Below are 27,993 nucleotides of genomic sequence, written 5' to 3'. Positions count from 1 at the left end.
TTAGCCCGGGCGGGGAGTGGCTCTACCGGCGGTGACGGAGAAATGTACGCGTCGTCTATTATGGCCACGGCCAATCAAGGACTGTCCGGGCACGGTTCGACAGTTGAGCCTATGAGGAGGAAATCCAATCCAAAGAATCCAGAAGCTCAACGATCGACCGGCGAAACGCAGGCCTACGCGGCCGATCCCTGGGAGGAGCGACAGCAAGGCTTGGCATGTCTCTATCCTCCACTCTTCCTCTGTTCCATCTTTCTTCGGCTGCTGCCCCGCCGCCCTGGCCTCCTGCTGCCGGTTGACCATCAGGAGACGGCACCGCGGCTACGTTCCCTGAATCCCCTCGCCTCCTCTCGCCTGTGAGTGGCCCAGCAGCTCGGGTTCCCCTTGGCGAGATTCGTGGAAACATGCATCTTCCCTCCAGCAAGTGGAGGAGGGGGAAGGCCACCCCCTGACTATCGCTCTGGCTTTCGGGTGGACGTCAGCCGGTGACGTCTATTATTTCTCCTGTGCAGGGTTTCTTTTTTTGGGTGTCCAATTCCAAGTGACCTGTTATACTTTGTACCCAAGCCCCGAGAAGAGACCAAATGGTCATCGATGTCATTTGCAGTGAAGAATGTTTAGAACGTGGGCGAACCGGCGGGTCTCCGCCGGGGGAAGGAAGGGATGGAGTGATGGCGAGAGGGGAAATAATGCAGGAGGACAATAATACCATAGTAATAATCATCATCATTCAAGTCTCCGGAAGGGGAACAAGAAAAATAAAGAACCTAAAAAAAATGAGAGGGAACAAAAAGAATTCTAACCGCGCCGTTTCAGAAGTACTACTCGTTCCCTTATTTTTTTGATGGAGATCCAAAGACGGCATCCAGACCAATCCAGATTGTTTTCCCCAGAAGAAGAGTTGCCACATTATTAACGCAGAATTAATTAATTTACTCATTCGGCGTCAGTTTGCCAAGGTGCTTTGGCTAGCGTGATCTTAGTCGTCCCTCCCATCGGGACTAGCCAACTGCGGCCGGACTGAGTTATCTACGACTCCATCACCTTGATTGCTCTTGATCTACTCCGTAGCCCCGGGCTCCTTTTAATCTCTGCAACTCCTGCTCCGATTCCTTCTTTTCTTCTCCCTCTTTCTCTTCATCATCTTTCGTCTTCGGTCCTGGACCTGTTCCTTCATTTTCGACCTGTGTCCCTTGCAGACAGTTCATTACTATATACCAAGCGAGCTCCCCCCCGGTAGTCGTTTTAGTTCGCACCTTTCTCGACCACCTAGTAATTCGACACAAACCTTTCACAATGTCCCTGATTCATGCCGATAACCTGGCTCCTCAGCCATGGACCGATGTCTTCACCGATGACACCTGTATCGACCGCCGCCAATGCCACCGTACCGTGCCCATGAAGGTGCTGGCTCTTGGTGTGGGAAGAACCGGAACTGCTTGTAGGTTCAACTATGAAAGCAGACAATTGGGTGGTGACTGACTAGTTCCCTGATAGCCCTTCGCATTGCCCTGGAACGCCTGGGCTATATGAAGACCTACCACATGATGTCCGCCAGTATGGAGAACCCTCCCGACTGCCTGATGTGGCACGACGCCCTGGCTGCCAAGTACGACGGTGTGGGAGAGTTCGGTAGGAAGGAGTGGGATCAGCTTCTGGGAGACTGCCAGGTAAGCCGTCATCTTTATTGCTCTCGCGCAAGGAACTCGCCAGCTGACTCTAATAGGCCGTTTGTGACTGGCCCGCTTGCGCCTTCGCTAAGGAGCTGATCGAAGCCTACCCTAACGCCAAGGTCATTCTGACTACCCGTGAAGTGGACTCATGGCATGCGTATGTTCCCCGCACTTTTGTATTGCTTCGAAATTGGTCTGACTTCCTGCAGATCCGTTATGAAGACTGTTTGGTGGCGTGTTTCCGACCCTGAGCACAAGCTCGTTTCGAACTTCAGCTGGGCCGCCAGCATGTACTACCCCATGCTCAACAAATTCTTCCAGACCTTCTTCCGCGGTGACTTCCCCAACAAGGGCAAGCAGGTCTACCTGGACCATGTCGAGGAAATCCGCAGCCTTGTCCCTCCCGAGAGACTGCTTGAATACAAGATCCACGAAGGCTGGGGCCCGCTCTGCGAGTTCCTGGGCGAGGAGGTCCCCGACACTCCTTTCCCCCGTGGTAACGACATGGCCGACTTCTTCAAGCGCTGCCGCGGCCGCAACAGGCGCCAGATGCTGAACGCCGCCCTACAGGCTGTCACCATGGGTGGTGCTCTGCTTGCGACGGGGTTGGTTGCTACCATGGCCTTCAAGCGCTTCTCGCGGTAGAGGCGCTTCTATGTCGTGATCTTTCCTTTTTTCCGCAGCATGCGCTGGGCGCCAATGCTGCGGGTCGTTGCTCTATTTTGCTTTAATTATTCCCAAAACCGTTTTGCTGATGTTGATATATACCGATGAGCGTACCACCCTGATGTGGGGTGCTTTGATAATACCGATGTTTTTTATTTCCTTGTTTTCTGGCTGGATTTGGCTGTATGGCTGTATGGCTGGCAGTGGGTAGGGGGTTTCTTGGCTTCGTTTATTAGACTTACAACTCCTGGCTGGATTGTTGTTGCCTGGCGCGGATGGAGTCGACGAGAGATGAATATACATTACTTGGCCTATTAGCATCGCTAGTCTCGTCCCTTGTTTTCTTGGCCGTGTCCGGTATTACTATGTACTATGTACGGGAGTCTCGGCATGTCACAAGCAGATGGAAGGTGTCCGACTTCCGCCTTGGCCTGCATGGGTAGACTCGAGTCGCGCCCTACAGGGCCATGGCGGTCGCTGGTTTGGCTTGGCGTGGCCTCGGAGTACGGTGTCTCTATCTAGTAGTCCCAGCTTCGGTCTGCGGGAGTTGAGACTGGCGGTAGCGCCCATACAGTAGATCTATTGATTAGCTGCATGCATCGGCACCCATCTCTTGCAGCGGTTGGCGGGAAATTAACCAGGCACACTGTCCATCACTGTACATCATCGACAGCTGGCGGCAACCAGCGGCCAATCCGGATTGTGCAATAGCACATGGAGCATAAAGCGATGACATAAGGAAAGGCCCGGGCGATGCAAGCCATATCTCTCAAAAATGAGCGGCTATTACTCCCGCCCCAAGCAGGCTCTTGAGGCGAAAGGGGGCACGCCTAATAATAGAGTTCCGCTGATACAGCCAAGGATCGGGGACGATGGATCTGATTCGCATACTCCAGGGGTTATCAGGCGGAGCGCCTATGGAACGGTGCTGATACGATGCTAGGTAGCTGTACTAGTCAAGTTTGTAGAAACCAATGGCTAGATAGGTAAACATGTCCAACATTATACACCCCAATTGTGATGGATACCATGCCATGCAGAATTGCAGAGGACTACTAGTTAGTGTGCATGCCGGCAAGCGCCAGGATTCAACACCCGTGACCCGAGCTCCTCCGTATTCGTTTGGCTTCATTACTATTGAACCATGCCAAGCCCATTCTCTACATTGTTCAATCTCCCATTGACTAAACATAGAATGGTCCCTCTTTCATTTCTCCTTCACCAGCCACTCCAGAATATCTTACCATAGTACCTACCCACATGCATAATCTCTTTGCTCCCCTACTTACCTCCCTATCGTCCTATCTCCTCCAGGCTTCAACATTCTCATAGACCCAAACAATCCAATAATGAATTCAAAGGATTCCATCCCCTGTACCACCACCAACACCAAGAGCTCCATCCAGCCCCGGCAAAATGGCCAGCCAATGCAGCTGCAAGTGGGCCCTTTCCTCGGCTCCACCGCGCCTCTTTTTTTTTTTCCTCCCCAACCACAACCGTGGCGTGACGTTGCGTCGACATGCCCCCCTTGACGAATCGCAATGGCATTTGGAGACTCTGGCAGGTTCCCGACCCTCGGGGCGCGTGGGCAGTGGACACTAAGCCGCATCGGGTCTTATTCTCGGGGTTAACCCAGATTGCAAGGGCTGGGTTCCTCAAATACCGGTCCGTACGGGAGTAAGATATACCCCGTCGTAGGCGACGCGTATCCATTGTATTGAAGGGTCATGTTGAACCCATCCCATCCCCCGATTCCGACCTTTAAATAGCCGGGGGTGGTTTTTAGCGTCGAGAAGTGGTTATTGGATGGATAAGCATCTGGTGGTGCCCGCTGGCGATGGGGGTCTACGTGGAGGGGGTACGTAAGTCGTAAGTATGTTCTTTGTAGGTGGGAATATTTTTCTTGCTTTCGCTTCGTTGCTTTTTCTTTACTGCTTTGGGGGTTGTTTTTGGTTGATTTTGGTGGTGAGGGTTTTATGAAGCTGGGCAGGTGTTCTATGTTCTGTCTATCAACGGGCAGAGGTATGTATAAGGATAGGTGGGCGCCGTAAAACGAGTACTATGGACATCCTGGTGTCAGGATATCAAGATGATGATCATCAGGAGGGAATACGTAGAGAATCAACGTGGACATGTCGAGCTAAGCATTTAGAATAGAACCAGTTCCCTTCCCCAGTCAAGGACCAGGTGTCAAATCTCGAATGCGCCACGATCGCCCATTGTCAACGTGATGACGATTAGAGTAATAAGAACCCAAGGTCCGCTTGAGGGCTACTTACTAGATGCAGCACTTTGCTGCCAGACGGATTGTTATATGTCATATGTCGATATGACCAGCAGCATCGACTGGTCTGCCAGCCTGACCCGTCGCTTCTGCACCTGCGCGGAATCACCTTGAAGGGTGAGGTGGTTTGTCTTAACCAGCACGACGCAATAAACAATGCCGGATCGAGAGTGGGTATTCCATTCTGCCCCGCCTCGCCATCCAATCCGAGCTTGCAACAACTACATCGTACGTCGGCGGGGCTTGGCAAAACCCACCCCGGAGAGGAAAGGAAAGGAAGGAAAATGGGCTGTAACGAACTGTGGCCAGCCTGAAGCATAAAGCAGGCTTGCCAAACATGACTGACCCGGGGTTGCTGGCGAGCAAATTGAAGCAGAGGCAGGACTCTCGCCGCTCGCTTGTTATATCATCATCGCGGATCCTTTCCTGCTTTCCCCGACCTCCCTTTCCTTCGTGTCGTTCGCGATTTCGGGATCGTCCATTATTCCATCCCTGTATACATACTTCCACCCCGATCAGGTGGCCCTGCATTGACTGCTGGATCTTCTCGCCGCCTTGATTTCTTTTGACTTCTTCCCTTCATCGACATTCCTTTTTTCTCTTCCCGTTCCTCCGATCTACTTTCTAATTCCTGGGATCTGCCAGAGCAAGTGATGTAAAGAATCCATGGTTGTCTATACTCGCATCTCCGGAGGCTCCGCGCCGTCCCTCATAATTGCCTGTGTGGCTCTGTTCTGCGCATGTCTACAAACCGTTGTCGCGGAAATCGACTCGGTCTTTAAATCGGTGAGTTGCGTCGATCTAGCTTGCACGCAATAATAGCCAAGATGTTCGCCACCCGGATCACTAACCTTGTCCCAACGTCCACCTTTAGCGACCCGATCTCTATCCGCCCGTCTTTACCTTGGAACATCGAGTGCCCGACAAACTCAGCCCGGGGTACATCTTCGTCGGCCCCTACGAAGCGTCGAATTCGGGCCCATATATCTATGACGATGAGGGGGTATGCTTTGACCATCCCTGCCTAGTTTGTCGCAACGAGGCGTTAACAATGATCGTAGAACCTAGTTTGGAGCGGCTGGGGTAACTCTGGCCCCGGAAACGCCCATGGCATGCACGTCTGCAAGTACAAGGGGAAGGATCATCTGTGCTTCTTCCAGGGTGTCCAGCAGAATGGGTATTGCAGAGGTCATGGAGTGATCATGGATGACCACTACCGCATCGTCCGAACCGTGGTTCCCGGGGGCGGCATGGCGTCCAGCGACATGCACGAATTCATGCCTATCAATGACGGCAAGACCGCTTTGATGACGGTGTACCAACAACGTCAGTTTGACATGAGTCCGTGGAACGTCAAGTCCGGCATGGGATGGGTGATGGAGAGTGTCTTCCAGGAAGTGGATGTGGAGACCAACGAGGTGCTGTTCGAGTGGAAGTCTCTTGATCATGTCGACCCCTCCGATGGCTACACCTGGCCAAGCCACACGGATACTTCGGGCACTGGGCTGGACCCGCGCTCGCCGTGGGATTACTTCCACATCAACTCGGTCGACAAGAACGAGGACGGCGATTATCTGATTTCCTCGCGCCATACATGTGCGATCTACAAGATCTCCGGCAAAGACGGATCGATCATCTGGCGATTGCACGGGGCGCGGCCCACGTTCAAAAACATCAACTTTAGCTTCTCGCAGCAGCACGATGCGCGGTGGCTCAGTGAAAACTCCACCCACACGCTGCTATCCCTGTACAACAATGGATTCAATGGTTTCAACCGGACTCATGAATACTCATCCGGCATGCTCATTCTCATCGACCACCGGGACAACACGGCGACCCAACTGCATGACTACGTCCCTCCCGGCAAGAACATGATCAGCTCCAGCCAAGGCAACATGCAGGTCCTCGAGAACAACAACGTGTTTATTGGGTGGGGAAATAACGCCTATGTTTCTGAACACGATGAAGAGGGCAACGTACTGCTTTGGGGTTATCTTGATAAGGACCGAATCATGAATTACCGGGCCCAGAAGTTCGAGTGGGAGGGCAACCCAACCGACGTGCCGGCCCTGTGGACATACTCGCAATCCATCGACACCTTCTCCCCGACAACTTTCTATGTGAGCTGGAACGGTGCTACACGGGTGAAGTTTTGGCGGTTCTACGGCGCCACCAACTCGACTGGCCCATTCATGCTCGTCAAGCAGGTTGAGAAACGAGGGTTTGAGACCAGCTATTCCGCGCCGTATTTCTACCAGTGGACCTACGTCGAGGCGGTGGATGTTGAGGGTAAAGTCCTGGGCAAGTCCCGGACCATGTTCACCTTCATCCCCTCCGTCGAATTGCAGAGCCATTGTGGGAGGGAATCGTGTGAGAATGCCCCAGCCTATGGACTGCCAGGCGAGCAGGGCGCCGGGCCCGCGATTCCCCCGGCGGGTATCAACACCGTTCCCTGGATTGATCCCGGTCATCCTGAGGCGCATTTCGACTGGGGCCAAACCGGGAGTGGCTCGGAGCAGGGCGAGAGCGGATCCGGCACTTTGAGGACCGCATATAGTAAGCAACTCCAGCTGACCTGCAGTGAATATAACCCCGCTGACTGTGCCCTTGTAATAGATAACGTTGGGTGGATCGCCCCCGCCTTTGGATTCGTTGTTGCTGTTGTTGCTATCTACACGATCCTTCGGGTGTATCGACGACAGCACCAATTTAGCCGGGTGAAGGAGAGGGGGTCGTCGGAGAGCCTGGACAGGGCCGAGGGGTCCAAGCCCTGGCAAGGGTCGTCGGATCAAGTACCGTGGTGGCATTGGCGACGCTGGACGGGGCCACAGGAGCCTCCGCGGTATTTCCCACTGGCAGAGCAGCGGAGTCCGTCCTGGCGACAGAGTGGGCATTATGCGCGATAGATCTAGATCATCTAATACTATGTACTACATGTGTTCCTTCTATTATATATAGACCAAAGCCGTGACCATCTAAGTTCTCTAATTTCAACTACTACAATGTAAACATCGTATCGAATTGACTAAGCTCGGAGCAAACAATACGATACCCCCGATCGATACACCAGCCGGTCATCGAATGACAATACACAAGGCCGAACGATACACGCCACTGATGCCAGGCTGAACCAACTGACTCGTGGGGGAGAACCGCTCGCATAATCATATAGGTACCTACGCATCGAATTGCGTACACAGTACTTACTTACGCCCGCTGGAGGGCTCTGCTGTGACGCAGCCTGCATCGGTTCCAGCTGGCTGAGTCGGGGCCGCTACGTAGTCTTTCCCTAATGAGGCGTTCTTGACGCTCGGTCGGGGGTGCACCAGTTTGTCGAGTTTATCTGGCTGGACTGGTGTTTCAAGGTAATGGCGAGCCAAAGTATGAGACGCTGGTGAGGGTGATCTGGCTGGGCCCACCTGGGTTCGGTTTCGAGTTGGAATAGTAGTCACGGGAAAAGGGAAAAGGGAAAATCGAAAAAGAAGTGCCAAGACGCCAATGCGCGGACGAGGAAACACGGAAGAGGCCGGCTGCAGCGGGTGGAGATGAGCGTCGCAAGCTCTGGGAAACACTGCCGATCGGTATTCATACATAGTACATTGTACAATTGTCTAGTATTCAGTATTCCGTACACTGTACAGAGTACAGAGTCGTACTCTGTACTCTGTACCTTAATTCAGTATGGAAATTGGCCCAACCGGGCAATTCTCCTGATTGTCAGTCCCTCGTTCTTTCCTTCAACTACTGATTACTTCTCACTTCTCGTCACTCATTCTTGTTTTCTATTCCTTCAGTCATCCATTCATTCACTCAATCATTCATTCCATTTTCTTCTCTGGGCATCGATCTATCTGATCGACCGGCCCCTCTCTTCTCCTCTTTTCGTCACCTGTGCGTGGGCACCCTATCACAGTCCGCGCCGGACCAACGCTGCATCTCCAATGCCTGCGCCAAAATCCGGATCCAAAGGAACCGCCGGGCGTCCGTCGCTACCGTCGCTATCGCTGTCCTCCTCCACCAACAACCCTTCGTCGTCGTCGGCCATCGACACCCCAGCGGCCACCCCCAACCCCCTCTCGGCCACTTCGGCCTCCTTCGCCCAATCCTCCTCCAAGAGCCGGAATGCTCGTCACACCCGGGCCACTTCTTGGACATCCGCCCACGACCAAAGCGGCCTACCCTCCCCCGCAGACTTCTCCCTCTCCACCTCCCAGCAACGCCGTCGCCGTGAGTCCAACATCTCACTAGCCGACGTCTCCGAGGGCTCCTCCGGCCGCTACGACGACGACGACGACGATTACTCTCGCGACAACATGGCCGTGAGAAACACCTCCTTCGACTGGGGTCCTGGCCACGCCCGCAGCCGCTCCCATTCCTACAGCCAGCCACAGATGTCCCTGTTACAACCACAAGAACTCGCCGACTCCTCGGCGCCGCGCCCGCGTCCGGCTCCCGTCACATGGATGTCCCTTCCGCGGAAGGGGCAGCTCGCCCTTCTCGGCCTGTGCCGCGTCTTCGACTTCCTACAAATCGCCTCCTTGCAGGCATACATGTTCTATCAGTTGAAATCCTTCGATGAGAACCTCTCTGATGCCGACGTCTCCACACAGGCAGGTATCCTTCAGGGTGCCTTTACCGCGGCGCAGTTTGCGACAGCAATCCCTTGGGGTCGGGTGGCCGATGCGGAATGGGGTGGACGGAAATTTGTTCTGCTGGTTGGTCTTCTGGGCACGTCACTGTCCTGTCTGGGGGTGGCCTTTTCGACGTCGTTCGCGCAAGCCGTATTCTGGCGTTCGTTTGGCGGTGCCATCAACGGGACTGTGGGTATCATCCGGACCATGATCGCAGAGAACGTGAAGGAGAAGAAATACCACTCTCGCGCGTTCTTGATCCTCCCGATTGGATTCAACATCGCCGCGCTATTTGGACCGGGTAGGTGTTCTGGTTGCGATGATGTGGGATCCAGGCTAATTGTGTACAGTGATGGGCGGTATGCTAGCTGACCCGGTCAAGGCCTATCCTCGACTCTTTGGGCCTGACTCGTCTTTCGGGGGCGCGGACGGTGTGCAGTGGCTCGTCCGCTACCCTTATGCGTTGCCGATGCTGGCGAATACCATCTTTCTGTCTTTCGCAGCAGCCTGCGTCGCAATCGGTCTGGAGGAGGTACGTGTCCTGTTTCTAGGTCTGGCTGTGCGCCTCTAACTTTTGCAGACTCTGGAAGCTTGCAAGGGCAAGCCCGGCCTGGGAGTCTTCTCGATGCGCATCTTGGCCCGCGGCATTCGGGCAGTGGTTCCCTCATCCTCCCCGCTGTACCACAGACTGCCTTTCGCGGACTACGACGAAGAAGGTCCTCTGCTCAACCGCAGAGACATTGCCGAAAGTTACGAGATGGAGGAGAAGGCGACCAAGTCGACCCGCCAGTCTCGCACCCTGCCGTTCCGGCGGATCTGGACCAAGAACGTACTGTGCACCCTGTTGGCACAGGCGTTCTTCGACTTTCAGATGGGGTAAGTTCACATTTGTCCTTCAGTGGAGCAATAACTAATGGTTGCAGTGCCTTCAACAACCTCTGGTTGCTTTTCCTCTCTACTCCCCGATATGACGCCAATGACCCCGCCAGTCCAATCCAGAGGCTGCCATTTATCTTCACTGGAGGACTGGGCATGCTGCCCCAGAGCGTCGGTTTTGCTACCGCCATTCTCGGAGTGATTGGCATGCTCCTCCAATTCACCATCTACCCCAGCATCAACGGCCGCCTGGGCACAGCCAAGAGCTACCAGTACTTCTTGACGCTGTTCCCCCTGGCCTACGCGTTTGCGCCTTATATCGCGCTCGCGCCGTCGTCCGCGCCCCCGCCGGGCCAGGCCAACGGAGGATGGGTGTGGTTCTCCATCATTGTGGTCCTCTTCCTGCAGGTCACCGCGCGGACCTTTACACTCCCGACGTCTATCATCCTGTTAAACAACTGTTCCCCGCACCCCTCGGTGCTGGGCACAATCCACGGCATCGGTCAGTCGGTGTCGTCGGCATTTCGCACCATTGGGCCAATCTTCTCCGGGTCGTGGTACGGCTACGGTCTGGAGATGGGCATGGTGGGATTCGCGTGGTGGCTGATTGCACTGGTGTCGGTGTTTGGCTGCGTGGCGGCCATCTTTGTATACGAGGGTTCCGGACATGAGGTCTTTCTTCCGGGCGAGGAAGAGGAGCTCCGGGACTGAGTTTCTTGCACTTGGCGTTTTGCTTTAACTGTTTCTTCTGTACATATATACCATGGACCCATGCATAGCGGTGTCCGAATGTCTGTTTTGGGTATTTTTTATAGTTGGCTTGAGCGGTTGGTGTGTGATACCTGCCGTTACCTTATGCATGGATGACCAAAAGGAGATAGAAGGATGCATCTAATAGAAGTTGCTCGTGCGGCGCTGTCATAACAATCATAACCAATGTACCTACCTACCTGTCATACCTCACCGCCGCAGGGCCGCGAACCGTTGCGTCAGTTCATCCAACTCGGGTATCTCACTCTTTCCTGTCCTCGTCTGGCCCTGGGCTGAGTCTCGCGACACGTCCTCCCCTGCCACTTTGACCCTGGGATTCAGGTTATCCGTCCTAGGTCCCGGCGGTGCCACACTCACTGGACTCTTCCCTTCCGAAAAGAGACCTCTCGGTGGCGTCGCCTTGTTCAACTCGACTGTCTCGGACGCCCGTCGCGCCTCGCTCTCGCTGGCCTGTCCAATCTTCCTCGGTGTGGATGGCAACCCCCCATCCCCATCGCCATCTCCGCCCTCTCCCTCATTTCTGTCTTTCCCCTCCTCCATCAGATCGGGCACATCCCCGTCTACTCGCGACGGAGACTCCGTATCCACCGGCCAAGCAACGCCATACGCGCGCGCAATCTCCATCAAATAACTCTCCACCAACTCGCCCGTCGGCGGTCGCACCCGCAGCCCCTTCAGCAGCCGCTCCGGCACGCGCACATCCTCCAGCTTATTCTCCTGCGCCAACATCATAAAGTCCTTCCCCCATCGATCTGAAAGCAGGCCCCGTAGAATCGTCATCTCGCGTATATCATGCGGAAAGCGCGGATACGAGTAGAAGATGACTGCTGCGGCTTCATCAAGCGCAAGATCAATGTATCCCTCTTTTTCCTCCTCCCCGGACCCAGTTCCTTCTCCCTCTACACCCTTAGAACTATCTCGGACCGCAGACTGTGGTGTAGTGGCGGCGGTGGTATCTTTTCTTCCAAATCCCCAAAACGAAAATCCCGATCCCGAACTTTTCATTGCTGATGAGGAGGAAGAGGGGGCATGTTGTTTCTGCGCCTCGATCCGGGCTCGACTGCGCGCTCTCGTGCCCTTTTCCCCAAAGGCAGCTTGATCGAGCACATTTGCGCGGGCTAGAAGTAGCTCGCAGTAGAGCTCGACCATCTCCATGACTTCCACGGCGGTGTCGGTGGCGATGACATTCTCGACGCGGATGCGGGCGCTGGTGGAGCGGTTTTCGGCGAGGAGGGCTGAGAGGTCGCGGCGTTGGACGACGGAACTGGCGGTATCTTTCTTTTGGAGGAGGCGAAGGCGCGGAATGAGGAGGTGAAGGGTGCTGGTTAGTTTTGCCTGGAGAGGAGAAAAGAGAGGGGTGTTGTTAATTGGGGTTGACATGGAAGTAGCACGGTGGTGGTGGTGGTGCGGGGGAGGGGGGAGGGGGGGTGACACAGGGAGAGAGAGAGTAATGGGTGGTGGTGTCGACGGCAAGGAGATAGATAGTAGGTATGGCTGGGGAATGCAGGACTCACTGTTTGGGGTGAAGGAGGCATGGTGACTATCGATGTGTAATGTTGTGATAATGTAAGAGATGGAGGAGGATGTGGTGGTGGTGAGTGAGACTGAGAGGGAGCCTAAGCTCGGCAGGTGCGGGTGGAGGTGCGGGTGGAGCAGGCAGCTGCTCTTTTGGGGTGGGTTCCTTCCGCCTTGCCATTTACAACAACAGTTATATCATAGGTATATCTAAGCCTACTACTCCCTACTGAATCAACCGTGTGTTGGAACGGCTTAAGACTATGTCATTCATTCATTCATTATATCCCGAAAGATATCAATGTGCTACACAAAATTATACCACAAGGTCGTCTGCAACTCCTCCAGCCGCCGCAACCCCCCCGACACCCGTCCTAGAGCATCGGTCAGGAATGCGCTTCGCGTCGCTCCAGGTCGAGGAGCTTCCCACGTCGTCCATCCCCGCGACATCGCCCGCTGGAACGTCGTTTCGGGATGGGTGTCAGGCCCCAACGGCGCCAGCTCCACCACTGCCTCGGGTCCCAACGTCAAGAGATAGTTAATCCACTCGTGCAGCACGATAATCCCCTGGTTTCGCTCCGGAGCAACGCCTGCATTTTGGAAAACCCCAAATCGACGGGCACGCTCGGTCTCGCCTCGGAGGAACCCTAACATATACTTGAGACATGTCCAGATCTCATCCATGTCCTGCATGTCGTTCACGGACAGGCCGCCGGGATTACCCTCCCCAAATCCCGGAGGAGGGTCGAACAAAATGCTGCCCACATCTTTCGGGTCTGGACAGGGCTGGAACGGGGACCGGACTTCCCCGCGCAGCCAGCTGACTTGTCCGTCTATGTCGTTCTCTCGACCCGTCTGCATTCCGAAGATGAAGCAGAATGTCCACACGCGCCAGATAGCATCGTCAAGCCGGCGGGCGTCCGGGCCGGAAGGGCGGGAAAGTGCCGTGTACGAGCTGGTGCGCATAACCGCCCGGCAGTATGTCATCATCAGGCCCTTGAGAGTGGCTAGGGCACGCAGGTCGCGGGTAACGGCGCGGTAGTAGACAGTTGCCGAGGGCACATCCTGCGGGTCTGTCTGTTGATTGATATCACTCATTTGACGGAGTTCCCATGCGGCAGGCGATCTGCGTCGAATGGTATTCTCCATCAAGGGGAGTTCGTGGCGCTTGAAAACATGGTATGTAGCTTTGCTGGTTTGCGCAAAGGAGAAGAGGTCATCAAGATCGTCAATCTGTAGGAGTACATGGAGAATCATGTCTTCAAGTCCGGGCTTGGAGAGGCTCCATCGCCTGCATGTCATCCGTTGTAGATCGTCGTCTAGGGCGGCCATTACTGCGGCAAATGGCGGGCAGGAACTGCGCGGTTCTGATATCTCATCGGGGGCGGTGCCTGTGAAGTAGCGCACTGAGGGAGCACCTTCGGTGAACGTGTCATCCTCACCATAGCCGACGTATTCCCAGCTGCTTTCGTTGTCACCACGCAGGCTAGGCTGGTGAATTGGCTGATCAAAAAGCGGGTCAACTGACGGATTAAAAGGACGGTCAATCAGATCGCCAACAGGCTGTTCACCAGGCTGTTCAACTGGCTGCTTGACCGACTGGCCAATTTCGTGGGGAAGGGAAGGGCATGTGTGATCCGAGGGCAGGGAGGAGTGGGAAGTCGGTACAGATGGGATAGGGGGCCCGGTATCAACTCCAAGTAGAGGCTCGTTCTGCACTCTCGTGAAAAGAGATCGAAGGAACTGCTGGTTGGCCTCTGCCTGCAGAATCACGTCCATGGAGTACCCATCCTCAAGCAGACTCGCCAGGACGTTCTTCATTCGCTTGATGGCGTTTTCGTAGCGGCCTTCATCTTCCTTCCCGTCAATGAAACCTGGGTCAGTCCCGGCCTCATGTGGGTGTTGAGCAGGGGGCATCATTGACATCCGAACAATAATAGATGCTCTGCGGGCATTCTTATGCTTGTTTCTTCCAGATTTGCCTGCCTTGAATGCTCCGCCGTCATGGGAGACAACTTTGCGGGTTAGGACGCGCCGCACTCCTGCCTTTAGCGTCCGCCATAGGGGTTTGTCATCACTGTCCTGCTTGAGTTCTTGACTTGAAGATTGCTTTACTGGCTGTTTCTGCTGTGGGTACATTTCAGCCGGGCTCAGCCCGTTCGGACTATGACCGTAGCCGTGATCGCTCGGGAAAGGAGGCAATTGCTCGGTCTTGAGGCCTAGGGTTTTCGGCCACATATGAGCATTTTCAGGAACCCTTTCGGGTGCGGAAAAGCTATCATATCCCGGAGTATACTCGTTTCTCAGATTCGTAGCTGCTCGGGTATCTGGGATTGATACTGTAGGCCGGGGGGTCGTGGGCCGAGGGGTTGTAGATCTGGGGGTCGAAGGGCGAGGAGTTGTAGGCCTAGGGGTTGTCGGTCGGGGGGTTGTCGGTCGGGATGACATGGATGGGGGTGTCATGGGTCGGGGTATCGCAGCAAAGGGTGCAGCTGGAGGAAGAGGAGTTGTAGGTCTAGAAGTCGATGATACTGGTGTCATGGGACGTGGTGTGGTAGGCCGGGGTACTGCACCAAAAGGTGCTGCATGAGGTAGAGGAGTGGTAGGCCTGGATGTCGACATAGGCGTCATAGGACGGGGCGTCGTAGGCCGGAGTGCTAGAGGTTGAGGCGTATAACCCGTGGGGGACTCTCGTCTGAGGGAGCTATGCCCGCCACTCGATCTACCGAAGCCTCTGGAATGCGCGCTATCACTTACACCAGGGACCGGGGGAAGAGGCTTAAACCTCCACTCGGTCGTTGATGGTGAGAGCGCCGCCGAACTTGAACTGGATACATATGAATAGCATGGACTTGGCGGGCTGTGGTCGTCCGGCCTGTTTTTAGGTATGTTAAGATGCGGTACAGCCAATCGATCTGCCGAGTCCCATTTTGTTTCCAGTCCTGCGAGGAGGAGTTTGTCGTCGATGTCCTTGGGCGGCATCTTGTTCAGGTGTTGATGGTGGGGGCGGGCCGCGGCGTCGTCAGTATGATCTTCGAGGATGTCGTTGGGGAGAAAATAGAGAGTAGATCGGGAGGCGAGAGTGTCCAGCGATTTTAAGCCTTCAGAATTACTGAACGGAGCATGTGGAGGGGCGAAAGGGGATGTAGAGCGGATGGGTGCGTAGGGACCCTGGGTGTAGTCGGACATGGTATGCAGGGCAATCATGGAGAATCACCACTGTCGGCACAGAAAAGTCCAGAACAAATGGCCTATATTAGTCCAGGGAGGACCGGGAAAGGGTGATATACGTCGCATCCCACGGATGACATACCCCTGGGACCCGGATCCGCACGATACGCAAGCTCACCAGGGCTGGCAACTCGAGAGGCATGGATGTTGGGTCCATAATGTTTTGGATTTAGTCAGAGGGCCCACGCGAAACAGCCAGGACATGCGAGTCCAGCAGCTAGTCCCTGACTGTAAACAGGTGCCTGCGATGGAATGAGAGGAGGCCATCGTCCCAACCAATGACGAGGGAACTGGGCGCAAGCAAGCACCTGTGCCTTGCTGACGGGGGATCAGCTAGCAGGGGACGGGGCAGTGTTGTAGCACTTGGAGGGACGAGAGCAACGCATCAGCGTGGGTGCTGGAGCTCCAATGTGTGCTTGAAGAAACTAGTTCGCGATGGCGTTGGGGCCAAATCGCGTCAGAGTCTGCGAGGAACCCGAACTGCGTCGACCGCAGTGCTGAGACAAATGTTAGTTTTTGCCCCCAACCGTGAATGCCATGTTGAAAACAAGACTCACCTTGACCGGAAAATGGGAGGAATCACGAGTGTGGGTGGTGGTGGAAGAAGGAGAAAGGAAAGAGAGGAGGAAGAGGCCGAGGCGCTAAGAGGGCCAGGCGGATGATGCTCACGCGCAGCCTCCCTCGGACTCTCTGACTTTCCATCCAGCACACTTCCGCCCCCAGAGACGATCCAACCTCATTTCCGTCCCAGCCGATCGAGAAGGCGACGTTCTCGTCGCAAGCCATGTGGCAGAGCCCACCAGACCAGGTGCACCCGGGAACGGGGACTTCCCGGTTCCAGCTGACATCAGATGTTGTTTTCTCAGGCAGGCCCTTTGGTTTGGGGCGAAAAGCGCCCACCGGATTCTTGTTCTAGCAGGAAATCTGGCACGGACAAGAGGACTGTTGGGACAGTAAGGATCCTAGTTCTACACGCGAACGTGGTTTTCTTTCAATGGCACTGACATGGAGTAGATGAGCGGCCAAAGTTCCAGCTACCAAGCCACAATCCACTGATATACAATAGACAGCAGAAAGCTACAGTATTCATGTCAGGGGCGCCTTACTCGAAAACAGTCGGACCTCCTATCTTTGTCAGCTCGACAAGGCCACCGAAGGAATCAGGAGAGTGGATATGAGCCACATGGGTGTCATAGGCGGTCCCCGGATCCGACGTCTACTCCTTTTCTCGAACCCGATCAGCATGTTTAGGTCCTCAAATTGACTTGGGGCAAAATGGCCCCAACTGTTAGTCTAACCTTGATGTGTGTGCCTTGCACTATGGTGTAATAGGAAGGTTGCGTGGGACATCAATCCAGAGAACCAAGACTGCTGGAGTCGTGGAGGGGGAGATGATAAGGCAAAATTCGACTACCACAGGGATTAGTAAGTGCTCTGTCTCTAGTCAACAGAGATTCTTGCAAATATCTCCCCCTGGTTGTCAGCGGTTTCATCCAGAGCAGTGCTTGTACGACAGCAAATGCATCATGGGCTGAGACGATGGCACCGGAGTCCAACCTTCCTCCAAACAAGGAATCATTCCTGTTGGAAATCTTGATAATGACCCCTCTCGCGGATCCTTGAGCGTCTCTTACATATATCATCACTCGTACCCCGGCTGGTACATCATAGTGGGCCAGCTAATCTGGTTTCAAAAGTTGACAAGTCCCAATGAGAGAGGCATCATGGAGCACGCCCAACCCGCCGGCAAATAAATCCTGTAAGCCTCCACAATTGCACATCGCGCAACGAACACCAACAATTATAGCAGCGAAGCGTCATGATTGGAGATTTCGCAACCTTTGTAAGCTTCGCCTGAGACAGATTACATGCATGAATGGCGTGTTTGAGACTTATAGGACTGGCTTGCTACGTATAACTCTTATCTATTATATCTGATACGTTCCGACTCGCAGTAACACACTGCAATCAAGTGTGGTCGGGATAATACCTTGTTTGATAAGAGCCCCGATATGGGACATGCGCAGCACGCCTGATACGGAAGACCCTGAATGGAGCCCCATAGCACCAATCGGTACATTTAAGACCAGTAATCCACCCTGTCATATCCTTACAGCATGTAGCTTTCGTCTGGATCGATGCGACCCTAAGTCGATGCAAGGGTTGACCCCAGCTTTAGATCTCGGCTCCAAAGGCGATTCGCAAAAAGACCCCACCCCCTACCACCAAGGCAGAAAGATTGGACTTAGTCAGTCCCAGACCCTGAACGACATCCAACATCTCAGACCAGTCACATGCTTCCAGTGCCCGGATAATAGGGTACCACCACCATGGGAACGTTGCGCTTAGCCAACAAAATACCCACATGAAACCAACACATCGCTGCCATAGTGGTGTTTCCGTTGCATTAATTTTCTTCCCCTGTAGAAAGACTGCCCAGCAATGTTGCACATTATCCTCAAAGGCTATGGCACCAACCTGCGAGAGGAAGAAGAGCACAGTGCCGGTGTTTCCCCCTTCGATCCCGCCGATAATGTTAACGACCACATGCATTGCTGCAGAGAGGGCGAAGACCGTGGTTAAGTTTGTGTATCGTTCAATTAGGGAGGGCTTGGGAAGGCGGAGGATACGACAGGTGATTGCTGTTGAGACGCTGGTGTAAGACCACCGGAGATACTGATGCCAGAATTTGCTGGTTATTGCCTCATGTTAGTGCAAATTCCTCGCCCAGCGGCAGGCAATTTTCAAACTGAACAAAAAGGGTACCGCTATGGACTGACCCCCAGAATCTGCGAACAGTATATGACTCCCGGAGACACCCAAATACTGGAGGCCATGAATCAACCTTCGATATGCCCGCCCCGATAGCGAGAACAGATCCCACTCGGTATGTGGAGTCCAGGAAGACCATCAATCCTGGAAGACCGAAAACGAATGCCGCTTTGACCCGTGCTAGCAACTGTTCAATGCTAGAATCTGCGTACAAAAACTCGCGTCCTGGTCCGTAAAGGTAGGCCCCATTATGATCCGACTTGATGTACGGCACAAATAACATGAGCACAAGAACCAGGGTAAGGGCCTCCCCCATTACGATTGCCATCTGCCTTCGTATAAACTGGGCTCGGCTAGGTGGGTTTCTTTTGAACACCAATGGAAATTCAGGAACATTTTTCGCCTGCCATTGAGTGCCGATTCCACGAAGGGTCTGGAGTATAAAAAATGCCGATACTAGTTTGCCCTTGGGTGTACCCGGCTGCTCTGTAAAGTCAATGCTGGTAACCAGAAGAAGGTTGATCAATTGAATGATCGTGGTGAACGGCAGACCGCCAGCCGTGGCTTTGAAAAAGCCACCGTGGTTGGAGATCTTCATGAGAACGCCTTCTAGATAGGCCATGTACACTAGCGAAGGAAGGCATATCCAACGTAGAATGGAGCCCTTCGGCGTCCGGACCAGGAGGATGATGGTAATGAGGCACTGAAGAAAAAAAACAACATTGAAAAGTAGGTCTGCTGAGATGGCCATATTGCCTAGTGGTGGGAAGACCGTTGACTGCTGAAACAGCGCCGTCCAAAGGAAAGAGAGGGTTATACCTTGGCTTAGTTGAATGTCGATGTAACTCTGTAATACTTATTCTCCTGAAGACTGCGACGCCCCAGACGTCGATTCATTTACCTGTACGACAGGCGACGCATGTTCCTGAGCGGCAAGAAAGGTGGTGGAGAAGGCCTTTTCGACGAAGAAGCATGCTCAATCTGGGAAAGTCTACGTATTATTGAATGAGAGACTGGGTATGTTGAGCCTCTTTCCAGGCCGAGTCAACCCTTGGCCAATGTAAGCCACTCATGGCTGAGGTGAGGGTGATGTCAGTCAACCAACCAATGCAAGCAGCGTGGTGTAACCTGGATTGGAAGCTTGTATTGCCTGAGCTTTTGAGTCTAGCGAAGACTTCAGCATATATCGACCTGTACTGAAGATGGCGGTGATGAGTATACAAGACCCGAGGTGGCGAGATCTCACTTATCTGCATGATCCCATCGTGCACGAAGTGAGAAGCCCCCCCGGAAGTCAGCTGGTGCTCTTCGCCTCGGGTCATCATCAACCCGATGGAGTCGGAGCATCAACCTCCCGAGGTCCCCAGCGATTGTCCCGGTGACTCGCCATCATTTTCGGTACTCGGTCCTGGACATTCCCTGCTTGCATCCTACCTTGAACCGTGGGTCTTCCAGGTCGAGGCCAGCCGAAGAATGGGGTATCGGGGTATCTAGTGGACCTTCTCCAGATTAGAACCCCTGGGGCGCCATTCTATCTAGCTACTGTTCAGCCAGGGAACGCGCGGAGTTTCGAATGGACTACCACTTGAGCCTAAATGAGCTTGAGGCGAAACAAACAATTATATTCTCATCGTAAATTCGTATGCTGATTGTTTTACATGAACCAGTCATGGCTACTTGCAATAGACGTTAATCCCATAATCCCAAGCTCGTCGCCGGAGCGAGCTTCGCGACTTCCACCATCATATCACATTCGACTAGAAGAGAGCATCGCCCAGACGGTAGTGCACGGCCTTGATCTGAGTGTAGTTCTCGAGGGCGTACGAGCCCAGCTCCCGGCCGATACCGGACTCCTTGAATCCTCCGAAGGGCACCTGGTAGGAAAGCATGTTGTAACTGTTGACCCAAACGGTTCTGTTGATGACGTTAGCAGATGTTTGTCGATACATAATTCAATGGTAGACACTCACCCAGCACGCAGAGCGTTGGAAACGCGGATGGCGGTGTTGACGTTCTTGGTGTGGATACCAGCAGCGAGACCTGGAAGAACATTAGCACATGTCGCCATCGGTACTCATATCAAAGAACTCACCGTAGGAGGTGCTGTTGCCGATCTTAATAGCCTCATCCGCATCCTTGAATTTCTGCACAGTGACAACCGGGCCGAAAATCTCCTCCTGGCTGATCTTCATGTCTGAGGTGACATCGGTGAACACAGTGGGCTGAATGAAGTAACCCTCGGTGCCATGGCGCTCACCACCGACGGCGACAGTAGCTCCGGCATCCTTACCGTGCTTGATGTACTCCATGATGCGGTCAAACTGGAGCTGCGAGACCTGGGGACCCTGGAAAGTATCCTGCGAGAAGGGGTCACCCACCTTATTCTGGGCGGCCCGCTCCTTCAAGCGCGCAACGAACTTGTCGTAAATACCTTCCTGGACCAGAATACGGGAGCCGGCGCAGCAGCACTGGCCGTGGTTGTAGAAAATACCGAAGTTGGCCCAGGAGATAGCATTATCAATGTCCGCATCGTCGAAGACGATGTTGGGTGACTTGCCACCCAGTTCGAGAGTCACCTTCTTGAGGTTGCTCTTGGCCGCGGCCTGAAGGATGGTACGGCCAACAAGGGTGGAGCCAGTGAAGGCGACCTTGTCGATGTCCATGTGACTAGAGATGGCAGCACCGGCCACGCGACCGAAACCGGAGATGATGTTGACCACACCGGCCGGGATCTGAGCCTCCTTGATCAACTTGGCCGCATACAGGGCCGACAACGGGGTCTGCTCGGCAGTCTTGAGGACGACAGTGTTACCGGTCGCGACGGCAGGACCGATCTTCCAGGACCACATCAGGATAGGGAAGTTCCAAGGAATGATCTGTCCACAGACACCAATGGGCTCGTGGCGAGTGTAGTTCAAGGTCTCCGAGTTGGTGTCAATGGTCTGACCATGAATCTTATCGGCCCAACCACCATAGTAGCGCAAGCAACCAGCAGCGTTGGCGACATCGACCTTAGCCATGGTGATAGATTTACCATTGTCAAGGGATTCGATAGAAGCCAAGATATCGAGATCACGCTCGAAAAGGTCGGCCAGCTTGGTCAGCAGGCGGCCACGATCGGTGGGAGTAACATGGCGCCAGGAACCCTCAAAGGCCTTGCGAGCAGCAGCAACGGCAAGGTCTACATCCTGCTCGGTTGCTTCGTGGACGGCAACAATAGGCTTCTCGGTGGTAGGGTTGATGGTCTCAAAGGTCTTGCCTTCGACACCCTTGACGAACTCATTGTTGATGAACCTATGTCACAACAGCGGGGTCAGTCACCGAGGAGACACAAGAGGATCCGGAGGGGTAGAGGGAGAGGGGACACATACAAGCCCAGAGGCTGTTCATATTTGACGGAGGGGGTCTCGATGGTGGTGAAAAGGTCAGCCATGGTGGAAGGATAGAGCTGTGGTCTGAGAGAAGGAGAGAGGAGAGAGGGAGAAACAATTGAAGAAGAGCGGGATTTCCATCCTTATTAAATAAAGCCAACACGAAGAAGATTGGGGGGTGAAGGCTACTAGAGAGGGGAAGCTGGCGAGGGGGGCGAGGGGCGCATTCCAGCGTAGATCGTGGAGCCCGCGGTACTGTACCATAGTATTGATCGAGTACATGGTGACGGTCCAGCCAGATCCATGGGAGTCCTTCCGGGTAACATTACCTCACCCCTCCGCGGATAGCCACAATCGCCGTATCTCCGATTGGAGCAACCGGCGCCTGAAACTGGAACCTGCTTCCCTACAGGTTACGCCCTTGGTTATTCTCCCAGGTAACTAGGTTCCCGCATCCCAGCCCGTCCCCACCCGCCTAGCAATCGGCAGCGATCGTGCGGGGTTTCCAGTCCATCACTTTCGGTTTCTGGCCACCCCTCTTGGACCCTCTCCCCTTTGCCTCCAGAGCTCAAACTTCCAAGTGTTGGCGGTTAGTAGCAGTTAGAGAAAAGGTAGTCCTGTGGTGGTGGAAAAGGGAGAGCGGAGCGGGTGGGTTACATCTTACATCATAGTACCTCAGAACGAGAGGGACTCGGCGCCCGAAGGACATTATTACTCACAACGAAGAATGGCCTCTCGTATCTTCCGGAATTCCTCCACCTTGTTGAGTGGCGGGGACAAGTTGCCTACTAGCAAACTAGTACTATACTAGCAGTTTGCAAGCTGCATCATTTTAGTCAGCCCAACTAGGTGCTTACCGTTACCTATCTATCTTCCTAATGTGGGCAAAGGCAAGACATTAGTTAATGCATCTCCCATTAACACGGTATGGCGCAATTTAGCGCTGACCAATGAAATGCTCCATCTCATCAAACCGTCCCAGGTAGATAGTAGAGGGGAGAAATCAGAAATCGTTCCTGGCAACCTGAGAACTGAGAAGTGAGATCCCCAACTGTTGACCAGATCCACCCTCGCCAAGTCACTAGTGGCTGCCGTTGAGTTTTACCAACGATGACACCTTCGCCATCTTTCAATGTGACGGGCGGGACTTTCGCCCGGGCAGGAAAGGATTGAAACCTGGGGGTGGTCGGCTGATTTGGGCCCGTCGAGGATCCAAGACCTCAGTTATATCCGGATCCATCCCTCTAGGCCGTGTCCGGCAATATGGCTGCTATACCTGGAACCGTGAGTGCGGGCACCATCTTCTTTGCCAGGCTGTTGCTGGCATGCTGCGACACCGAGGATACTCAGGTACCGCTAGCGTCATTACTAGCAGCCTATCTAGAAGACCCCCCCCACCACTTCTGTATTAGATCATAGATATTAGAAATTTAGAATAATTAGATAGGTGGATGGCGGATGGCCATCTGAAACGGCAGGATTCACTATTCCATAACCAGGATGGAGAATCCCGCTGCCATGGCAATAATAATCATTATTATTTGACGCATTTCTTTCCGACTTGGGCCCAATCAGGACCCCGACTCGAGCAGTTCGACAGAACCTTACTTTGGAGGGACTAGATACTAGTACTGTGCTGCAGCTTACACAGCAGTAGCAGTACAGCTACAATCGGACACGGCTTATCTCCGGGTTTACGCTGTCGCGCCTGTCGCCTCTGTTGACTGTTCACTGTTGCTTACGCAACTCGTGGGGTAGTCCCTTCCCGATCGAGCCTCGGCTTCTGATTCTCTGATACCGACCCTCATCTGTTCCCCCTTCGGATTGATCTATACCGGCAGGATCCTAAGATCTCGCTCTCTTCTCTCATCTCACCGAGGTCCCAAGAACCCTTAGCCACTCTTATGTTACCGTTGATGGAAAATGTGGTCATCCATGGAAACCTTGGAACTCTGCAGCATCTAAGCTATCTGCTAAGAACTTCCAGTTCGCTTCAACTTGACCCTCTTATCTTTGAAATCCAAACAAGTTTTTTTCACTGAGTAAAAAAAAAAAAAATGGCGTCTTGACAAGCCAGAGCAGGCACCTTTTCGGTGTGCAACAGTGACGAAGAGAACTTCTCCGTCATCGTGTAGGAGAGGGTCTACGGAGTACTGATCCTTTGAAATGCCTCTGTGGGAGATGGTTTACTGCAGTTCCAATAGAACATAATATGCCAACACCACGGACATACAGGCAGGTATCCTCGTCAAAAGCTTGGAACCGTCGGGGAAAGCTGGGGAGGCTCCGGGCGATATTGCGTCGTTCACATGCAGTAACATGCATCTCAGCAGTCATATGTGTTGTTATGCTGCGATGCTACAAGCCTGTCTGCCTACTTACAACAGGTCCGCATTATCAGAGCGCCGATCTCGCCACCCCCGGAATGAGCTCAACAGTTGGTCCGTGTGCAGGCTTTCTGAATGAGTTGCTGCCAATGCCTTCAAGCCCCGCACAGTATTAACTCAACTGCCCTATGTAATACAGTGTGTATGAAACTAAGAATGATTAATGATCAGGGATGAAAGAATGAGGTAGCACAATGAAGGAATGGCTAATCCATGTTCTGCCGACCATCGAACGCCTATAAAGAGGGCCCTAACTTCACGCATCCCTTTTGCAACTGTGGTGCGTCAATTCACTCACCAACTGTTATTTCCTCGCGGTTAATGCAGGAAAATGCCAAAATTTTACCAGTCGATCACTCCCGAACTCCGCGACTGGGCCCTCCGCCAGAGCGTCTTTTTCGTGGCCTCGGCGCCTCTGCAAGGACGGCATGTCAATGTGTCACCCAAAGGGTTTCCCGACTCGTCATTCGCCATCCTTGGCCCCAACGAGGCTGCCTATGTTGATGCCACCGGTTCGGGTAGTGAAACCATCAGTCATGTGCGCGAAAATGGTCGTGTCACCATCATGTTCTGCTCATTCGATGCTTCCCCGGGCATAGTACGCTTTTTTTGCACCGGGTCCGTGATCGAATGGAATGAGCCTGGATTCACCCCCTACCTCGAGCGGATGGGAGGTAAGCAAGTGGAGGGAGCGCGTGCTATCATCCGTCTGAATGTCTTCAAGGTTCCGTCTCTGACTACTTCCAAAGTTCCCCCCCCCTTGTCTGGTACCCCGCTAACATTCAATGCGATTCATTCTTCGCAATACAGGCTCAACATTCTTGTGGATATGGAGTCCCGCGATTATCACTGAAAGTCGACCCCAAGACCAACAACACTGACCCGTTTCTCCAAGACCGCAGTACCTTGGGCCATTGGACGGGCAAAAAGGTCCGATCCAACGAGCTTCGCGCGTATCAGAAGGAGTATAACGTCCGTAGTCTTGACGGGCTGCCTGGACTGAATACGGCGTTGAAAGATAACCACCAGCTTATCTGGCTGAAACGGTTGGGCAACTGGGCGCGACGCCACCGAGATGAGATTGAGATGATGAAAACCTCCGTTCTGATACTGTTCATCTCCATGACCATTTTGCAATGGGCCGGATATGTGTAAATAAAGCACGAAGTGACAGACGAGAAACGGGTGACCACAGTTCGGAAACTTCCAGGCAGTCTGGTGACGTGACCTTGACTTGTCTCTATCTATCCGCATGTAACATCATCCCCTCTGCGACACCGACACATAATTGCTTCTACCTTATTTTTTATTTCCCCCCCAGGCCCAACGTCTTCATAATTTAAGCTTCCACCGGGTCAACGCTTACTTTTGCTAGGCGGTCGATCCGACCGCAAGTGCGGCGAGTCGGGGCAGATCCCCGCATCCCCTGATCCAAGCAGCCGAATGTCCTCGGCATTTCCGGGGGAAGCATGCGCAGTCTGTTTCTGCCTTGGTACAAATTTACAAGGCAATGACTTATTCGCTTGCTCGAGTTCCCAACAAGCCCACAAAGCTTGTAGCGGTGAAACACCCCATAGATCATGAGTCGTCGTCCAATTCGTATAGCTGGTAGGTCAATCTAACTTACTCACTTATCCCCTAGGCCTGACTGGTGTTGACTGACCACACATGGAAATAGGAGCGTCGGGGTCCAGCGCCGACCGCCGTCATGCCATTGCCGAGTTCGCTCGAAATTACCCCCAGGATCCGGTCGATGTGATCATCGCAGACTTCATGAGCGAGGCGAATATGGTAACGGCGGCTGCACGCAAAGTGGAACAAGACCAGCTCAAGGAGAAAGGTGGACAAGGTCCCCCAATCCCCGACGCTCCAGGCTATGAAGCCGCATTCCTCTTGTCTCTGAGCCCGGCCCTTGAAGACCTAGCAAAGCACGGCATCAAAGTGGCGGTCAATGCAGGGAACGCGGACACCGAGGGCCTTTACAATGTGGTCAGGCAGATGGTGGAGGCGAAAGGACTGAACCTCAAGGTCAATTGATCACTATCGACATGATCCGTGGAGAAGACATGCTCACATGACTCCAGGTGGCTTGGGTATCCGGAGATGAAGTCCTTTCAACCGTCAAAGCTGCACTGTCATCGGGCAAGTCAACATTTAACAACATCTACACTGGCAAATCTCTCTCCGACTGGCCCTTCGAGCCCATCTTTGCTCAGTGCTACTTGGGTGGACTCGGAATCGCGGCTGCACTGTCCCACGGAGCCGATATCGTACTCTGCGGCCGAGTCTCCGACGCTTCACCCGTCATTGGAGCTGCATACTGGTTCCACAACTGGAACTGCAGCGACCTTGATCAGTTAGCCAATGCATTTGTGGCCGGTCACCTCATAGAATGCAGCAACTATGTCTGTGGAGGTAACTTCACCGGCTTCAAGACGCTAGAACACGTCGGCGGTGATGGCTGGGCCAACATCGGGTATCCCATCGCAGAGATCTCCCCTGATGGCAAAGTGATCATCACCATGCAGTCCTACGCAACCGGGGGCGCCGTCACTGTCGACACCTGCTCATCCCAGCTTCTCTACGAGATCCAAGGCCCATGGTACTTCAACTCCGACGTCACGGCCATCCTCAACGACATCCACTTCGAACAAGTAGGGACCAACCGAGTCGCCATCCATGGTATTCGCTCCGATGCGCCACCCCCCACCACCAAAGTTGGCATCACAGCTCACGGCGGCTTCCAAGCCGAGGCGACCTGGTTCCTCGTCGGCCTCGACATCGACGCCAAAGCACGCATGCTAGAAGCCCAGATCCGCCATCTCCTATCCCCATACTCCTCCAAATTCACTGCCCTCCACTTCTTCACCCTGGGCTCTGTAGCCCCCAACCCTCAAGACCAAGACAGCGCCACCGTCTGCCTCCGCATCGTCGCCCAAGCCCGCGACGCCGACGACCTCTCCCCGATGCACTTCCTCCGCCACATCGTAGACAACATCATGCAAGGCTACCCCGGGGCCACCTTCCACCTCGACTCCCGACAAGGCCTCCCTCGTCCCATCTACGAATACCACGTCAGCCTCCTCCCCCAATCCTCCATCAACCACCGCGTCCACCTCCCCTGGCTGAATCAAACCCTCCTCATCGCCCCTCCCCCAACCACCAAAACCTACCCTCTCCGCCAACCCTCCCAGCCCATCACCTCAATGGCCCCCACCATAACCATAAACCCCTTTGGCCCAACCACCCGCGGTCCCCTCGGCTGGATCATCCACGCCCGCTCCGGCGACAAAGGCCCCGACGCAAACTGCGGCTTCTGGGTCCGGCATGCCGACGAATATCTCTGGCTACAATCCCTATTGTCCATTCCAACGATACAAATCCTACTAGGAGAGAAATACAATGCCAATCCCGACCTGAGTATCGAGCGCTTCGAGCTTCCAAATATGAGGGCTGTGCATTTCTTGTTTCGCAATTTGTTGGATAGAGGTGTCGGCGTTACCACGACGGTGGATTTCCTGGGGAAGAATGTGGCGGAGTTTTTGAGGGCCAGGGAGGTGGATTTGCCGGTTAGGTTTTTGAGTAGGGGAAAATTGTAGTGTGTGTGTGTGTGCGGTTGATGCTTTTGGAGGGGATGTGTATGTGGAAGATTCTAAGAGTTGCTTGTGCGGGTGTGATATATGTTAGTATGTGTAGCCGACCAGATTGATTTGCTAGTATCATTTGCAGCCATTGACGGGCCTAATAGTACTAGTAGGTTCTATAGGAATTGTGTCTTATTTCGGTTTTCTTTTATATTGTTGAATGAGAATTGGTTTT

At 53.8% G+C, this 27,993-nt stretch overlaps 7 protein-coding genes across 7 annotated transcripts; 3 read left to right on the top strand and 4 right to left on the bottom strand.

Annotated features, from left to right (window-relative positions):
* Positions 1 to 1,040: 1,040 nt before the first annotated feature.
* BO94DRAFT_531652 (sulfotransferase family protein) lies at positions 1,041 to 2,648 on the top strand. Its single transcript, XM_025610945.1, has 4 exons — positions 1,041 to 1,438; positions 1,495 to 1,667; positions 1,724 to 1,827; positions 1,880 to 2,648. The coding sequence occupies exons 1-4, from the start codon at positions 1,294 to 1,296 to the stop codon at positions 2,313 to 2,315; spliced, it is 858 nt and encodes a 285-aa protein (XP_025471479.1). The 5' UTR covers positions 1,041 to 1,293; the 3' UTR covers positions 2,316 to 2,648.
* A 2,314-nt stretch (positions 2,649 to 4,962) lies between these two features.
* On the top strand, positions 4,963 to 11,173 carry BO94DRAFT_563279 (MFS general substrate transporter). The gene is made up of 9 exons (XM_025614351.1): positions 4,963 to 5,406; positions 5,495 to 5,623; positions 5,682 to 7,176; positions 7,237 to 7,412; positions 8,262 to 8,299; positions 8,534 to 9,552; positions 9,602 to 9,783; positions 9,832 to 10,127; positions 10,175 to 11,173. Exons 1-9 carry the CDS (start codon positions 5,287 to 5,289, stop codon positions 10,836 to 10,838), a joined length of 4,119 nt encoding a protein of 1,372 aa, XP_025471478.1. The 5' UTR covers positions 4,963 to 5,286; the 3' UTR covers positions 10,839 to 11,173.
* On the bottom strand, positions 11,088 to 12,433 carry BO94DRAFT_457474 (DUF292 domain protein; the record flags this gene model as incomplete). The annotated part of the gene is made up of 2 exons (XM_025607746.1): positions 11,088 to 12,233; positions 12,413 to 12,433. The coding sequence occupies 2 exons, from the start codon at positions 12,431 to 12,433 to the stop codon at positions 11,088 to 11,090; spliced, it is 1,167 nt and encodes a 388-aa protein (XP_025471477.1).
* A 286-nt stretch (positions 12,434 to 12,719) lies between these two features.
* BO94DRAFT_553601 (uncharacterized protein) lies at positions 12,720 to 15,395 on the bottom strand (the record flags this gene model as incomplete). Its single annotated transcript, XM_025613670.1, has 1 exon — positions 12,720 to 15,395. The coding sequence occupies one exon, from the start codon at positions 15,393 to 15,395 to the stop codon at positions 12,720 to 12,722; it is 2,676 nt and encodes an 891-aa protein (XP_025471476.1).
* A 2,424-nt stretch (positions 15,396 to 17,819) lies between these two features.
* Positions 17,820 to 19,645, bottom strand: BO94DRAFT_621173 (wax synthase family protein; the record flags this gene model as incomplete). Its single annotated transcript, XM_025616982.1, has 2 exons — positions 18,425 to 19,645; positions 17,820 to 18,336 (listed from the first exon to the last, which is right to left on the bottom strand). Exons 1-2 carry the CDS (start codon positions 19,165 to 19,167, stop codon positions 17,820 to 17,822), a joined length of 1,260 nt encoding a protein of 419 aa, XP_025471475.1. The 5' UTR covers positions 19,168 to 19,645.
* A 376-nt stretch (positions 19,646 to 20,021) lies between these two features.
* On the bottom strand, positions 20,022 to 22,122 carry BO94DRAFT_531646 (aldehyde dehydrogenase family protein). Its single transcript, XM_025610944.1, has 3 exons — positions 21,788 to 22,122; positions 20,387 to 21,710; positions 20,022 to 20,330 (listed from the first exon to the last, which is right to left on the bottom strand). Exons 1-2 carry the CDS (start codon positions 21,847 to 21,849, stop codon positions 20,468 to 20,470), a joined length of 1,305 nt encoding a protein of 434 aa, XP_025471474.1. The 5' UTR covers positions 21,850 to 22,122; the 3' UTR covers positions 20,022 to 20,330; positions 20,387 to 20,467.
* Positions 22,123 to 24,505: 2,383 nt separating this feature from the next.
* On the top strand, positions 24,506 to 27,773 carry BO94DRAFT_553599 (DUF1446-domain-containing protein; the record flags this gene model as incomplete). Its single annotated transcript, XM_025613669.1, has 5 exons — positions 24,506 to 24,898; positions 24,985 to 25,323; positions 25,389 to 25,392; positions 25,853 to 26,202; positions 26,259 to 27,773. 5 exons carry the CDS (start codon positions 24,506 to 24,508, stop codon positions 27,771 to 27,773), a joined length of 2,601 nt encoding a protein of 866 aa, XP_025471473.1.
* Between the last annotated feature and the right edge of the window lie 220 nt (positions 27,774 to 27,993).

The sequence above is a fragment of the Aspergillus sclerotioniger genome (genome assembly GCF_003184525.1).
Source record: "Aspergillus sclerotioniger CBS 115572 chromosome Unknown BO94scaffold_4, whole genome shotgun sequence".
NCBI lineage: Eukaryota > Fungi > Ascomycota > Eurotiomycetes > Eurotiales > Aspergillaceae > Aspergillus > Aspergillus sclerotioniger.
The sequence above is the reverse complement of the archived record's forward strand: the minus strand, read 5'-3'. Positions and strand labels throughout refer to the sequence as shown.